This window comes from Hibiscus syriacus, unplaced genomic scaffold, assembly GCF_006381635.1.
Source record: "Hibiscus syriacus cultivar Baekdansim isolate YM2019G1 unplaced genomic scaffold, ASM638163v2 tig00117034_pilon, whole genome shotgun sequence".
Taxonomy (NCBI): Eukaryota; Viridiplantae; Streptophyta; class Magnoliopsida; order Malvales; family Malvaceae; genus Hibiscus; species Hibiscus syriacus.
This window is the reverse complement of record NW_024063533.1, coordinates 4,797,868-4,814,545: the sequence shown is the minus strand read 5'-3', so window position 1 is coordinate 4,814,545 and position 16,678 is coordinate 4,797,868. Positions and strand designations below refer to the sequence as shown.

General features: G+C 33.9%; 2 protein-coding genes across 2 annotated transcripts; both read left to right on the top strand.

The window, feature by feature from the left end:
• The first annotated feature begins 10,448 nt into the window (after positions 1-10,448).
• LOC120196501 (glucose-6-phosphate 1-dehydrogenase, cytoplasmic isoform-like) lies at positions 10,449-12,568 on the top strand. The gene is made up of 8 exons (XM_039198304.1): positions 10,449-10,533; positions 10,635-10,685; positions 10,919-11,014; positions 11,116-11,186; positions 11,672-11,787; positions 11,945-11,990; positions 12,266-12,326; positions 12,444-12,568. Exons 1-8 carry the CDS (start codon positions 10,449-10,451, stop codon positions 12,566-12,568), a joined length of 651 nt encoding a protein of 216 aa, XP_039054235.1.
• Positions 12,569-13,950: 1,382 nt separating this feature from the next.
• On the top strand, positions 13,951-14,539 carry LOC120196587 (late embryogenesis abundant protein D-11-like). The gene is made up of 2 exons (XM_039198360.1): positions 13,951-14,240; positions 14,315-14,539. The coding sequence occupies exons 1-2, from the start codon at positions 14,043-14,045 to the stop codon at positions 14,489-14,491; spliced, it is 375 nt and encodes a 124-aa protein (XP_039054291.1). The 5' UTR covers positions 13,951-14,042; the 3' UTR covers positions 14,492-14,539.
• Positions 14,540-16,678: the final 2,139 nt, after the last annotated feature.

Here is a 16,678-nt window from a genome sequence, read left to right as displayed (position 1 = left end):
GTTTTCCATATTCTCGCATCACTGTATGATAGTAGTAGTAAAATAAATATACCATAACATTAGTAAATGTTTGAATAGTTTTCTGGAATTAGTTAAGGATGCTCGATGATAATAATAATGATTTTGATGGCTAGGATAAAGTGTACATGACTGGTTGAGGATGATAGAACCAACTCTAGGACTTGCTTCTTTGAAATCTTTGAACACACGATTGTATGTTTTCCATGCTTGAGAAACTTAGGAATTTTTTATAAAAGAATTCTTAAATGTCATGGCATAAAACTTTGAATGATGAAAACTCCTGAAAAAAATGAATGAAATAAAGTTGAGAATAAATGCCTAGGCATATATGTAGAGGGACACTCCGCTAAGCCATGGCATATGAGTGAATGAAAGTAGTCACGGGATGACTTTATCTGACTAGCTCGGGGGTGGAAGGTATGCTCCCTTTCATCTAGAGTGTGGGATGGTAGAGTGATAGGTTGACTCCCCTTGTAGCAGAAATAAAGAAAAGAAAGTAAGTTGGGAGTAAAAAATTTGTAAATGTCATGGCAAATTAAGAAAGCTTGCTTAAAAAATTTTTAAGTTTATTAAGCACGCACACACCCACACAAAAAATCTTGCCCCAGGGGACAGTACTAGATTTCTCGAACCAGTCTAGCATGTTGAAGCCAAATGTTGAGGGCTGAAATTTTATCCCATAAAACTATTTTGCTTCTGAACTTGTCATGGTATTTTTGTTTTGCTTGCTATTATCCATTGCTTGAGGACAAGCAATAGCTTAAGTTTGGGGGTGTGATAACTCCGTAAAAAGGTCACATTTTGGGACCTTTTCACTTAAGTTATTGAATGTTTAAAAGCTCATTTAGGACCATGTAGATGCATTTAGTTGCATGTGGTGGAATTTAGTTTGCCGCGACATTTTATTTTTAAAGCGGTGCTGCCTTATGGGAAAGGTGCTTGTTTGATGATGTGCAGGATTTGAAAGCAAGAAGAAGAGGAAATAAATGTCGTGACATAAGAAGATTGCTGAGTAAAATGAATTTGCCAAGTTCAACCGGTATTTCGAAAGCACTGAAAGTACGAGAAGATATTTTTGAAGCCAGTTGTATCTGACTTTCCGAGAGCTCTGCCCGAGAAATCCACCTCGAAGATCCACCTGGAGGGACCGACACTGTAACCGCCGGTTCTGCTGATGACACTGCCTGACCCTGCAGATTCTGTCTGTCCTTGGGCGCCTACAAAGGGATTATGCCAGTCACTCAGACAACTACCCAGGCTGTATCATAGCCTATTCTGCCAGACTCCCAAGTAACTTAACCATGGTTTTTTGGTTTCCTAGGATAGTCAACACCAAGTCCTAGGATTAGTTTTCCCCTATAAATAGAGAATGAAGCCACATTGTTGAAGACTTTGGTTCCACTCAGATTTGAGCTTAAAAAGTTAGAGAGAGAAGGTCTGATCTTTCGCCGTCAATCCTATTTATCGTGGTATTTCTCCTAGACAAGCCAGAGGGAGTGGCATTCTGAGCGTCCAAGAGGAGCCAGTTCGCTGGGAGCAGTTCTTGGTGGCTAAGGGAAGCATTAGGCAGTGCATGTCGAAGGCTTTCTCTCATCCCCTAGTACTTTGCTTTCATATTTTGTTATTGGGTTGTAAGGAACGAATGGAAACTGCCTTGTGCTCGTTTATTTCGAACCCCACCATGAACTAATCCTATTTGGTGAGAGTTCGCATGGATGTTTAAGTTTTATTTTAATGAATGGTTCTTTTTTATATGCTTTTTATTTTGTTTATGAAACTTAATGCCTTAAGGTTGTAGGAGCTACGAGAGTAGCCTTTCCTTAGGAGGTTTTGAGGGTTCGAGAGAATACCTTAGCAAAATATCCTTAGTATTCGAGAGAAACTAGGGAGGAACCACATAAACCAAGGGTTCTAGGCAGTAAATAGGCCTAATCCACCTTAGAGATAAGGATAGGATTTCATTCGACTAAAAGGAGTAGAGCATAAACGATAAGTTAGATGTTAATGCTACCGTAAAAAGTTATTGCCGAGGCATATCCTGTTATCTGGACCAATAGGATCACTATAGGGGCTTACGCCAATCGGTTTTGCCAGGGCATCTTCAATCTGTCGAGTCCCTTACTAGAGATAGCATAGGGCACCTCTGTAGACTCTGTCGGGCAGGTTAGCATAGAAGAAATACCATTTGGAGAAATAGACTTAGATTTTCCTAGTGACTCCCATCGCTCATTCCCATAGCTGCTTGTCGTGTGAGAAAGCTAAAGTCCTACATATTAATCAACTCGTATATTTATATTTTATTTTTTCCTTGACATTTCCATCTGTTTGCATTAAACACAATCTATTTTACCACGACATATTCATTCTCTACCACATTACCATCGTTCCATTTCCACATCAGTCATTCCATTTTGCCACAGCATTATCATTTGTATATACCATCACTAACTTTACTTAGGTGACGGAGTAAAGTGCCTTGACAAACTTATTTGATTTCTCACAATCCCTGTGGAGACGATACTCACTTATCACTGTATTACTTGTTCGATTGTGTATACTTGCACATATATCCACACTCGTTTATAGCACTCATACAGAGCGGACACTCTTCTTGTTGAATCTGAATCTTTGAAACGATTGCACTTGATGAACCTTGTGGCTTTAGGCTCAATGAGTCACTCATCTTGAAATATTTTTTTCTTTTTCCTTTTTTCTTTTTTCTTTTTTCTTTTTTCTTTTTCCTCTTTTTCTCTTTTTTATTTTTTCTTTTTAATTTTTTATCTTTTCTATTTTCTCTTTTTCCTTCTTCTTTTTCTATCTTTTCTCTTTTTTTCTTTTTTTCCTTTTATCTTTTCTTTTTTTTTTTCTCTATTTTTTTCCTTTTCCTATCGTTTCTCTTTTCTTTTATATCTATATTTTTATGAATTTATTAGATAAGTATAGGACTCCAATTGCTTTGATCACTTTCTTGTCTTTTCTTTCTTTCATTTGGAACCTCTTTTATTGTTCTCAACTAGATCTGATCTCTAAGCACTTTGCATTTGATCTGCCATGTGGTTTCTTGTTATTCCTCTTTATTTCACAGAGACTTGCCCCTGTAACAAAAATGGATTGACGATTTTTAGTCATACGAGCAGATATCCTTCACCTTGTCCCCCAACGTGGAGGGTGATCTTTGGTTAGGGTTGAATCAGAAGAAAAATAATTCAGGCTCAAATGGGGACAACAAGGTATATATTTTCTCTTTTTGTGGAGGGGTAAACAAAATAAGGCCATTCTTCATTTCATATACAGAAGTCCTTGTAAAAAGAGGTATCCTAGGGGAATGAATATTCAGGATTAACTTTTATGTACATGAAAACAATGTAATTAATGTATGATAGAATTATTTGAATATTTACGGACTAATGAAAACTTTACACTTGAGGCCTTACGGCTTTACTGGTATAAAGAAAAATAATAGTTTTGTATATTTATAGATAAATGTGTGACTTTGAAGTCATGTATATGGAAAAAGGTAGTGTTATAAACAGATTGACACTACCCGAAAAGGTAAAAGTATGAATTTGGTATCTCGAACAAAAAGGTAAAGGTATGACTTCGGAGTCTAATTTTGCCACTTGCCAAAGATCTATAATTCTTGAAAATTTAAAGAATCTTTAATTGATTTGATGCTCAAAGAACTAATGGATTAAAATTTTGATTCATCGCTTATATCCTTAAAAGTAGCATAAGTTCAATCATCAAACTTTTTTACAAAATATTTAGTAAATGAAGAAAGAAAGAACAAAAACAAACTTAAACAAGACCCTGTAAGTGAAATAGAGCTTCATGATGAATGAAATGAACTTTTCCTAATTAGGATGCCCTATTACTCATCAGAAGTGTGGGTTCTTGGATGGATATTCAGGGTTATTACAATCTAATTCCCCATTTTCTCATTAAAAAAACCATGCTCCCAAATCGATCAGATTTTATAACTTGCTCCTCGGTACCACACAATTCTTAGCGGCATGCCCCAAGCTTCATATCCCTGGCTCTCCAATCTTCTCTAGGCACGAATGTGGTTGCCTCAATTTAACTTCAATATTTCTTGAATAAGATTCTCCGCGAGGTACTACCAAGATCCGTGATTAATGCATGTTAAGATGCAATGTATATTATGCAATGTATGACATATATATGTGAATATAAAGATGCAAAATTGCACATACAAATGTGAAAATACAGAAATGGAAATGCAAAAGGTGCGATGCAAATGCAAGAGGTGTCATTCCAGAGTGACCATCTTAAACAACTTTCATTGAACACAAGGGATTCGGTATGTCAAACAAACTTTACATACAAGGGATTGCTTTAACTCCTAACTTTTCTATTTCTCTCAAAATCCAAGTTAACTTCCTCTTATGCTCGGGTGCTGAGTTATCAATATGCTTCAATTTTCTTACTAATCCAATTAAATCAATCAACTTTTGAGCCACATTTCTTGCTTGGATCATAGCTTCTTACATGCCATCGTCTTTTTCTTTCATCTTCTGTGTCAATTCTCAGAGTTGTATAAAATGTTGTTAATTTTTCCTCGTAAGAAAGTCTTTGTTGTTATGAACTCCTTGAGTAATATATTTAAAATTATCTATAATCCTCATCAATCTCTTGTTCATGGCTCTAGTGGATTCTAGATCAACATAAATCTCACACTTATGGCACTGATATAAAACTTCCATGTTAGCTATGTACATATCGAACATCTAATTCTCGACTTGGTATCTTTCCAAATAATCCATGGATATATTATGTATTCTTTCTGCATCCTGTAAAACATGAAAGGACTTCTTGGCTCGGCCTTCATGTATCTTACTATTCTTTCTCCATTGTTCAGCATCATTTTTTAGTTTAGTGACCCCTGTTATCCACTCTTTAAGGGACGTACTTGATCTTCGTACCTTAACAAACCTTCTTCCTCTTGGATACCCCCACTGATATCCTTACCTTTGAATGCTTTTGGATTCAACCTAACATGACAATCAGTTACCAAACTAGGTCGACCTTTCATCTCAAACTCCATGATCTAAAAGGTGCTAGACTCGATGCTTGAAGGTGGTGAAATTCTCAATGGAATGTCCTTGAGCTCCTTTCAACTTGGATTGAACTGGAGTCTTAATGTTTATTTCTTCTGGCGTTGAGAGCAAACTCTCAAATAACCATGAGTTCTGATTGCAAGGCTTCTTTTTCATCTTTATGAACTTCTACAGTTGTCACCATTTCCTTGGGGTCTTCAGACAACTTATTGATACGAATGGTAACTGTGTGTGACTTCTCAGATTGGCTAGGATTAGCTTGTTCTAAAGTAGTACCTTATGTATTTAACGTTGCATGATCGCTTTCATCGAGCTCTTTCATTTCTCTTGCAGAAGTCTCTTTTTCTATTGGCCAGAACAGCTAATCTATTCATCTTCTTGGATATTTTCTCTCTTATCTCTCTTATCACATTTTGCTCTTCTTTGGACATACGATTTTTGGGTGCATAACTCTCCACTATCCTCAGAGTCTCCTCAAGATGTCATTCCCTAGTTGTGTTATAGTTTACTTGACCGTAAAACCCTTTGTCCATCATGAAAACCTTTTACTCTGATGACCACTCACAAATCAACAACTTTTGATTATGTCATGATCATGTGATGCAAGCAAAAAGAAAAAAAATCATAAAAACAAGTTAGTACAAATGATATAACAAGATTATTATAGAAGCAAATAGCAAAATTGATAAGCTAATTCAAAACGATAATGTAAATGCAAATGCATATGCAAATGCAAATACACTAGGTGTTAATTCCAAAAGCGATCATCATAGAACAACCTACATCAGACCAAAAATGCTCCTTACACTAGACTGACGAGCTTCATTTTCTTCATTCACTCGATCTAGGCCTTTCTCGCGATTTGATGTTGTCTTTGTAGTCGTTGTTGGACTGCTCAAAGTGTTAACCCACATTTCTTTGTTTTAATTCACCCATTGTGAATTTCCATTTTCGTGGGATTATCCGAGAGGAAAGATGCCTTGATTTCTTATGAAGAATCTTCTCACTCTTGACTCAACTATTATCTGACTATTTGATACCATCTTGATCTTTGTTTAAAGGGAATCTTCGATCGATCTTTGAGCTCTTCTCTCATCTATCAACTTTGTTTGTAAGTCGTAGCCCTTACGGAGTTGACTATCTAGTTATGGAACTCTTATGTTGATATGAAAGCCTTCTGATTTTATCAATTACTTATGAATTAACACATTGTTTAGTTATGTTGTGAAAATGCAAATGCAAACATAAGGTAGATAAAAATAAGATAAAACAAAAGAAATTGTTAGTACCACTCAACCAAAAAAGCAAGAAAAAAATATTTACGAAAAGAAAAGATCCTACCCAACATGGTACCTACCTTGACATGCTTTTATAACAGTTCTACGCAGACATGTTTTCTACCCCCATGGTTTGTTCAATATATAAATCCTAACCTCATTTTTCTAGTTCACATACTTCGTATAAAACCTAATTGCATACCCTTTTAGTTCTCATGCTTTTTGCAAAATAAATAAATAACTAAATAAGTAGTTCTGAGTAAAGGTTAGAATGAGTTTCCTCTTTGTGACTTTTGAAGAAATACAGACAAAATTTCAGCACAAAACGGGTAGAGTTTCGATATTACTAAAATGGGTCATCGAATTGTCCTTTGTTAGTGCCCCCTTGTGTCAGCTAGACCCTCGACCCTCACTCATTATAGGCTTAAACGGATCAAGTTCAATTCGAGATGATGCATTTCCCTATGTCCATGAGAGGAAACTCAATGTTTCGCTTGTAAACACAAGACGTATGTACCCCAGAGGTTACTTGCTACCCTTACGGAGTAAATGAAAAGGTTGGAATTTGAAATTGATTCAGCATTAAGAAATTTATGTTAATTCATTTGAGTTTAGCAATTCGTCCTTTTTTATGTTTTTTAATATGTTAAGCGTAAAGAATGATTCCATTTTTATATAATTAAGGATGTGTTCACTTATCAACTCATAAATGTTTAGTCACTTAAATTTTAATTGCCATTAATGAAGAAATTAAATAAGAGTGATCACATCTTTATTCATAAAAGTAAAAGTGATTAAATATTATGTTTTTTAAATTTAGTTAAGAAAAATATACAAAACTAAAACGAAAGTAATCAATCTTCTTGTTTACCCTAATTTAAACTCTAGAAATTTTTTAACACATCCAGACAATAGATTATAAAAAATTATATTAAAATAGATTTTACTTAACTTTTAAAATTTGCGAAATCATATTTGAGTTAATTGACTTAAATACGTAATCAATATATTTAAAACATGTTATCAGTTGATGTAGATCTTGCTAGTTCTTGTTTAGTTCGAGTAACAATGTATGTGAGTTACTTAGACTATTCAAATGAATGATATATATGATAATTTTTATTTTCATAAATAATACAATACAATTGAGATTATATCACTTATTTTTGGGTTAATTCATATCTATAAATTCAATTACATAATTTATGAGTTACATACTTAACATATCAATCATTAACTTCCTATTTTGAAACGTATCGATTCTTTGTATAGCGATGTATACAAGTCACACTTACATAGTCTTATTTAAGATTAAGGTAAAAATGTTTTGAATGTCTCAAATAAAGTTATTTTACAAATAAATTTAAGATTCATTTATCTTGGGTTCAATTCAAAGTGTTATCTTATTCAATCAACCACAATTATGTCTCTACTCATGATTCAATCTATTTTAACAATAATAAATAGGGTAAAGTACGCAAATGGTCCTTCGACTATATGATACTACTTTGTTGAATCCCTTGACTATTAAAAGTTACAAAATGATCACCCGACTATTCATTATGTTCCAAACTCGCCCTTTTCCATTAAGAAATTAACAGTCGTCTGAGTTGAACGTTAACATGTTGATTGAGATATGATAGTTCTTTGAGATTATGATATCATATTTTATCATATCTTAATCAGTATGTTAACGTCCAACTCAGGTTGTCGTTAATTTTTTAACGAAAAAGGACGAGTTTGGAACATAATGAATAGTCATGTGACCATTTTGTAACTTTGAATAGTCGAAATACTCAACAAATCAACTCCTTATAGTCGGGGAACTCAATAAAATAATATCCTATTGTCATAGGATCATTTGTGTACTTCTCTTAATAAATAAGATATATAAATTTTAGATTTAAATGATATAATAATTTTAACATGAATTATATACTAAGAATAATTATACGAACTATAAATTATCTATCGACCTAAGTTATCTTTCATATCATAAACAACTGTAACTTATAATTTATTAAACTTTTTTATAATCAATTAATTAATACTTACTTTTACCTATTACTTTGCATACAATTTCACAATCTAAGAACGCAATGGGCATAATAAACCATAACTAAAATATTAATTTTTTATTAAATAATTTAATTTAAATAAATATAATAATTATACGAAGTAATTACTTAAACTAAATTTTCATTTTCCATCAAAATAACTAAATGAATGCTTCAGGTTTACTATGTTATATATATATATATTATCAAGGTGGCAATAATAATTCAAATACTTAACAATAAGTCACTTGATTAACTTCAACAAATGTCATTGTTCGAATTCAAATTTTCGAAAGAGATTAATATTTTTCTTTACAACTAAGACAACTAGATGGGTTTTGTAATATAAATAAAATTATTTTATAACAAAATAGGGTAAATTACAAATTTCATCATTGAACTTTAAAGGTTTTCAATTTATTCACTAAACTTAATACATTGAGTTTTTTTATCACACCACTGTCAAATGGTTAACGGCATTAAAACGATACCGTTTTAAAAAACATAATTTTCACTAAAGCAACGTTTTTTTGTATCTATAGAACAACTCATTTATAATCTTGTTAGTGAGAAAACGGTTGAATAAAAAAATTAATGTATTAAGTTTAGTAAAGAAATTTAAAAACTCACTACAGCAAAATTGTTATACAGCGGCGTTTTTAGCGGCGTTTTGAGAGTAAACGCCACTAACTTTAAACATATAACGACGTTTACACTTCAAACGCCACAAAATAGTAACTTTAGCGGCGTTTTTATACAAAATGTCGCAACAGAGTAGTACTTTAGTGGCTTTTTAATACAAACGCCGCAATAGATTCATCCATAGTGGTGTTTTTTAAACAAACGTCGTGACATAGTAGTACTTTAGCGGTGTTTTTATAAAAATGTTGTAATAGGGTTCATATATTATGACATTTTTAACAAACGCCGCAACAGAGTAGTACTTTAGCTGCGTTTTTTATACAAACACCGCAAAAGAGTAGTAATTTAGCGGCTATACAAACGCCGCTATAGACACGTACTTTAGTGGCGTTTTTATTCAAACGCCGCTATAAATACATTCTTTAGCGGCATTTTTATACAAACGCCGATATAGACTCGTACTTTAGTGGCGTTTGTGTTTAAAAATGCTGCTAAAGTTTAAAGTTTACAATTCTCGCATCCTTTTTCATGTTTTCCCTTTCACCTATTTTTTTCATTCTGGCTCCCTCCCTTTCTGAAAAATAAAAATGTTCTATCTTCTCTCTTCCCTCTCTACTTCACCACCACTTAATTCAAATTTCCTGCTTCACCACCACTACACCTCTCTTAGCGCTCTGCCTCCCGTGCCACTGCTCTGGGTTGCTCCCAATACATTTAGACCAAAAGTAAAACGAGATATAAGTCCAGAGGGAACTGGACTGAACCCGAACAACAAGTTCATCGAGGCTCTCCATCTGTAAATTCTAAAACTGTTTTTTCTATCTAATTAGTTATACGAATTTTTATTCTCTTTCAAATTAGGGTTTTTACCTCTCTTTTTCTTTTGGAAACTGATTGTGATAAATTGATTGATGGTTTCGCTCGCGCTACTTCTTCTCTTGTTGATTGGTTTCGCTCTTGCTTGAATGTTATTTTTTCTTTTGGCAAAATGGCTCTTCGTCAAACCAATTTGAATCCTGAAAGGCCTGGTTAGTAAATTTTACTATATTTTAGGGTTTTTTATATGCTCATTTCAGGTTATGGAAGTGGTTAAAATTGTTGGCTTGATTTGTTTATTTTTTAGTGATTTTAGCCTGCATTGGAAATAAAAATGCTTACAGTTTATCTATAATTCATCCTTAATTCTTATTAAGTTTTTCTATAAATTAGAAATGACTATAGCTTATAGTATGTTTAGTAACAAATAGATCAGTACTGAGATAAGCTTTAAGTGGTTTGTAAAATTATCATGTCAGATTCTGCTACAGGATTGGGGTTTTCGTGTTAGAAAGTCGGGTTTTGAAGCTTGTAGAGAAATTATTGAAAATGTGAATATGGGTATGTCTAAACCCACCCATCTGGAGACATTGGTCATAGATAAGTGTAAATCGAGATCCTTTGAGCTTGATGAAGCTCTGGGTTTTTTCAATTTCATGATTTTAATGAGAAACTTGCCCTCAATTGTGGCTTTTAACCATCTGCTCAGAGCAGTCTCCAAGATGAAACAATATGATATCGTTATTCTACATTTGCAACTGTTATTCTACGTTTACATAATGAAATATGGGAAGGTAGTATAGTTGTATCTTTCCATTTGTTATTTTCTCTCATAAAAATCTCTTTTTGGTGCCTCAGTCCTGGAAAAGCTTAACAACTCATTAGTAATTTGATGTTACTTTATCTTTCCATGTCTGAAAATCTGTTGGTCACTGGTTTGTGTGATTTTCCATTGGATCAAGCGAAGAATAAATTTAATTTGAGCTTCTCACTGGATTTTCTAATTCCGCTGATTGATTTGTGTCAGGTGTTCCATTTATACTAAAGGCATGGAAAGCTTTGAATTCAAGAAAGGCGGAGATACACATTCAACTTAAGGAGGTTCTTGGGGATATATTCCAATGTATGACAGTAGATCTATAAGATTATTTGGAACTTCATTTATATGATTGCTTGTTTCAGTAGAGCTGCAACTCTTTTGAAGTATTCTGACATTTTATTTAGGTCAAAAGCAAGGGAGAAATGAGTTTATCATACGCTTGCAACCTTATGAAGCGATGTACATGAAACTAACAGTGAGTTCGCTTAACTCATCGTATCCATCTGAAAGCTATTAGAGCTATAATTTCCATGTATGCAGAGTTTCCTGCTTGTAGAGTTTCCTTTATGCATCAAGAGAAATCAATAAGTTCTGCTATTTCTGTCCTAAATTTGAACATAATATATTTCAGAACCAACGGTTACCTTTTCACATAATCGTAAATCTTCAGTTGTCAATCGTGCAGATGTTCCGATTCTCCTTGTGGAAACCTTTAGGCACTGTTGAGAACCAATCCTGAATACTTGATGCCCCTTCTTCATTTTATCATATTTTAGAAACATCCATATCGATGTTCTAGATTTTACTGATATTCGAAGTGGTGTTCTACGAAAACTGCTCATGCAGCCAACCATGAGTGTCAGGATCCTGCGTTTTTAGTTTAAGCTAGGAAACTGTTGCTATAATTTATTGCAAGATCTTTATGCATGTATACTGATTTGCATTTTGCTTATGTTGTAGGTGAAGCAGCCTGGTCTGGAGTTCTCAACGGTGCAAAGTGAACTGGATTTTTCATACAGGCAACACTATCAAGGTGTTACGATCTCAGAAGCTTATGAACGTCTTATTCTTGACACGTACGATCCTTGCCTTTCCTGGTCGTCGAAATATTCTTATTCATAATCCTTTAATCTTCCTGCTTGAAACAAAATGCATCATTTTCATCTGAGCTTCAAATAATAGGGTTTAAGGTGCTGAAGTGATGATCGATGGAATCTGTTTATCGTTATGCAGGATAAGGGGTGATCAGCAGCATTTTGTACGTAGAGACGAGTTAAAGGTAAGAATTTGTGATGTGTATGCTTGGGAAGTTTAACCATTTGCGACCATTTTCATACTTGTGTTGGGATGTTGGTTGTATTTGATATGTTTAACCATCAGTTGAAGCTCTCTGTTATATGCATGTGAGCTTATTTGCAACTATTTGGTTTATATCTACCTGTAAATATTTGTTCCCTGTTATTATTGTATTTTACATTTTCAACTTTTTTTGACATGGCAACTCTCTTTTCTTGTGTTATAACTTTAATAATTCAATCAATATGTCTTTGACAGATACACCCAGTTATGCTAGATGTTGGTACTAACAATCTAAAGCTAATTGACAACCCACTTTGTGAGTAAAAAATGTATTTAATTACTTTGTTCTTATGTAGTTATTCCCTGCATAGACTGGAACATATGAAATGCTTTCTATTACTTTTTTTTTAACAGATTGTTTGGGTTTGTACAGATTTAGGACTAAGACAACCTAGGTTAGAAGGGGAAAAGTATCTATCAATTATTGATGAGTTCATTGAAGCAGTTTTAACACGTTGTCCTAAGGCTATTATACAGGTTTCTTTCTCTCAGAAGTGAGGTTTTTATTTTATGCTTGTGGCATGATGTTTATTTAATGGCTTCCCCATTCAGGATTCCACATCATAATCACTTTGTAGGAAGGCCATTTTAATCTAGGAAAACTTAGTTTAGATTTCTGGAATGATTTAATTGCTTAGGTATCCTATGCTTTGGCCTTCTCTGAATAGTACTCACAGTTTTGCATCAGAAATTGTGGGTTGATATCGAAAGTTATGGCGTTTAATTTGTATTTTCTCAAAACTTGTTCTTTTACCTTACAGTGTTAAATTTTGTTCACAGACACCATATTTGCTTATGGCGTGACAAGCAGTGGGAAGACTCATACGATGCATGTAAGAAACAATTTGCTACTTCGTTATCTGTTTCAAGTGAAGCATTGAAGCGCGCAAGGAGTCTTCTTGGTGAACCAGAGCTAGGGGATTTATTTGGTGAATTTCTAGTGAATAATATTTTTTTTAATTGAAAGTGAAAGTAGCTAGAATAAATTCTAGAGAACAATATCAAACTACATTACTTTTAATTTTAATGTTTATAATTTTTAATTTATTTTGTTTAAATTTATGTTTGATGTCAATTAGATAAAGCTACATGATAATAAATTTAGGTGATGTAGAGAAGAAATGAAATATGCAAAATATAAATTAATCTTAGAACAAGAACGATAATTAGCGGCGTTTGCATACAAAAACGCCGCTATAGATCTGAAATTTTACGACGTTTATTCCAAAAACGTCGCTATATATCTCGACCTTCTGCAGCGTTTGTTCCAAAAACGCCGCTATAGATCTCGACCTATTGCGGCGTTTGTTCCAAAAACGCCACTATAGATCTGACCTTTTGCGGCGTTTTCTCCAAAAACGCCACTATAGATTTCGACCTATTGCGGCATTTTTTTTCCACAAACGCCGCTAACTTTAGCGACGCTGGTATTGACGACGCTTCTTGCGGCGTTTTTGCTATCGCCGCGTGTGCTTTTAGCGGCGCTTAAAAACGCTGCTATAATACTTAAAAAACGCCGCTAAAGAACATTTTTGTTGTAGTGACTTGAAAGTACTTAAATAAATAAAATAATAGTTATTAAATTTGTAATTTACTCAAAAATAAATAAATAAACAAAGAGCTTATAATTTATTGGATTAGGATGTATCTTCATATTCAAAGAATATGAAATGATATATGATCCTTAGGAGGGAAATAAATAATGAATCTTATCTAATACCAAATAGCTAACATCTTCAGCACTTGTCCTTGATACTATTGCGACACTTAGCTTCCAACAACAACGTGGCAACCGAGTGAACAGCTAGTGTCATTTTGCAGTGTTCATGGCTACATGCTACGCATTCATTTTTCTCTCCTATAAAAACCCTTATTCACCCTATCAACTTTCCACCGATAAAACGAATCAGAACCCAGTTTTCTTTCGACCATTCATTGTTCTTGTTTCAGGTTTATAGTTGAGAAAAAAAATATGGCACACTTCCAGAACCAATATTCAGCTCCCGAAGTAACTCAAACTGACGCATTTGGAAACCCGGTTCGCCAGACCGATGAGTACGGCAACCCGATTCCGGCACAGGAGACGGGCCGTGGAATTGCAGGGATCAGCGGGCATCATCAAGGAAAGCATCATGAACTCCGTCGCAGTGGAAGTTCTAGCTCGAGTTCCGTAAGTATACGTTAGTATGTTTGAATAATAAATGATGAAATAGGGATAGTAATAATTGTGGGATATTGATGAAGTCATCTGAGGACGAGGGAACGGGGAGGAAGAAGAAGGGAGTGAAAGATAAGCTGAAGGAGAAGTTACCACGAGGAGGGCACAAAGAGCAGCAATATCAGGCGGCGTCAGCCACAACGCCGGGGGCAAGGGCCTACGTATCCTCAACACCACCAGGAGAAGAAAGGGGTGATGGATAAGATCAAGGAGAAGCTACCTGGTGGTCACTAGAACCCTAAATCACCCGCCTTTTGTCAGCTACTTACGTACTAGTCATATTATATATGCGTTAATGATAGATAGATAAATAAATAACTTGTAGTAATAACAAAGTGCTGTATCTTTTAAGGCTACTTGTAAGAGATGTATGCATGGTTTGAACGTTCCTTAAGCTTTTTAGGCTATGGCGGGAAAAATAAATTTTGAGTCGCCATTGATATTTGGATTAAGTACTTAGGTTGGAACACCTAAGGCCTTTAAAATAATTTTAAAAAAAATAATTTTAAAAGATAAAAAGTGATATGTCTTTAACTAGAAACTCATTTTTAAAAATGAAAAAGGGTTCGGGAGTTGATTACGCTTGGAGAATGATTAGCACCCACAATGCCCAAAATCGGTAACTAAATGATTATATTTCATCTGAATATTGAAATTCGTAAATTTGAATATATATTTAAATTATGATCCTATTATAACAAAAATTTCGAAAAGATAATTCTTTTGTACGACAATCCTAAAAAATATGCTCCTTCTTAGTTAAGGCGCATTTTTTTTACATAAATTTCTCATACAATATAATATTCGTTTAATTTTTCGGAAATACACATATTTAATATATAAAATCAGTCGAATATATAAAAAATGCAAATGTATTATTCTATACGAATAATTCTCTTAAACACACTCATTGTCAGGTGCATTTCCATAAATTCCTTATATAAAATAATATTATTTTAGTAAATGGTTTATATGTATAAAAATAATTTTTCTGAAGGGAACACACACATTTAATATATAAAATCAGTCGAATATATAAAAAAATGTAAATGTGTTATTCTATACGAATAATTCTCTTAAACACACTCATTGTCAGGTGCATTTCCATAAATTCCTTATATAAATTCCTTATATAAAATAAAAATATTTTAGTAAATGGTTTATATGTATAAAAACATATTTAATACAAAAAACAAAGTTTATTAAAATAAAGAACTAGGATCGAAACATGAATATGTTAAAATGAGGTATAAACAAAGGAGCAGAAAGGTAACAAAAATTAAAGGGATCAAATCTAATTAAAGTCAGGTTATTAAATGTAACAAGGTGACAAAAATATAATCTAATTCGAAATAAACAGAAAATTAAGAAGTGGCCAAATCGAACTAAAAATAAAAGAAAATGCCAAAAGGAAAATTAATAAAACAAAATAGAGGCATAGTGACTAAAATATAAAAATACGACATTAGTTAAAGGATCATTACGTGATTAACCCTAAACTTTTGATGTAATACTTTTTTTTCTACTTCATGTAAAAAAGAGCCTTACCCTAAAAGGCCTCCCCTCTTATCTTTTCTCCTCACTCTCCACAACTTATTCCCACTGGTGGCGGCACCTCAACCCTAAGGCCTCAAAAATGCTCTAACTGCCAAGCACATACGGTCGTCCCCCTCGTCGGACGTCGAGAAAAGCATGGGTAGCTGAAAAGGCCACCCAATAGAGCCAAAAAGGGGGTCACTTGCTCACATTTCCTCTCTTCTCTACCCCGACCAAAAAGTTCGTGACCAATAAACACCGCTACATATTGGCGATCACGCCTCCTTAGCCACCACTGGTGGAGATTGTAGGTCCTAAAACTCCCCTATCACATAATTGAGACCTCCTCCATCTAAAAAAGAACTAAATCGAGATCTAATAAACCAAAACCCAACTTCCCAAACAGTCGACGTACTCTTTAACCCCCAACACTATCAGTCCCTAACCATAAATCGACTTTGCTAGACCACCACCAATAGTGGTCGGTTGAACCAAAGCTTATCCCTAAAAAAAGAACCTACCCTCTTTTTATCCAAACCCCAAAAAAGAGGCCCAAACTGTAACATCTCAAACACCGGGTTAGTGATCAAATTGTAAAATTTTATAATTTAGTGACTAAAGTAGATAAATTGAAAAGTTTAGAGGCTTATATGGAAAATTTTGTGTATGACTGAATAAAAAAGAAGGATGATTGGAAGGGTAAAATGGGCATTTGACCAATAAATGAATTAAAAAAGTATTATGGTGAGGATATATACACGTGGAATTGGAGGGAGGCAAAAATCAAAGTTTCCAAAGAACTCTTCTTCTTCCTCCTCCTTCAGACGTGAAAACTATTTGGAAAATGTGAGTTT

What these genes read in the sequence shown, in the direction of transcription:
- LOC120196501 (XM_039198304.1), top strand. Translation starts at nt 10,449, where the DNA reads ATGGGTATGTCTAAACCCACCCATCTGGAGACATTGGTCATAGATAAG. An exon ending in CGATGTACATGAAACTAACA is followed by an intron (nt 11,187 to 11,671) that starts GTGAGTTCGCTT and finishes CTTATGTTGTAG; the next exon opens with GTGAAGCAGCCTGGTCTGGA. An exon ending in GAACGTCTTATTCTTGACAC is followed by an intron (nt 11,788 to 11,944) that starts GTACGATCCTTG and finishes ATCGTTATGCAG; the next exon opens with GATAAGGGGTGATCAGCAGC.
- LOC120196587 (XM_039198360.1), top strand. Translation starts at nt 14,043, where the DNA reads ATGGCACACTTCCAGAACCAATATTCAGCTCCCGAAGTAACTCAAACT. An exon ending in GAAGTTCTAGCTCGAGTTCC is followed by an intron (nt 14,241 to 14,314) that starts GTAAGTATACGT and finishes ATATTGATGAAG; the next exon opens with TCATCTGAGGACGAGGGAAC.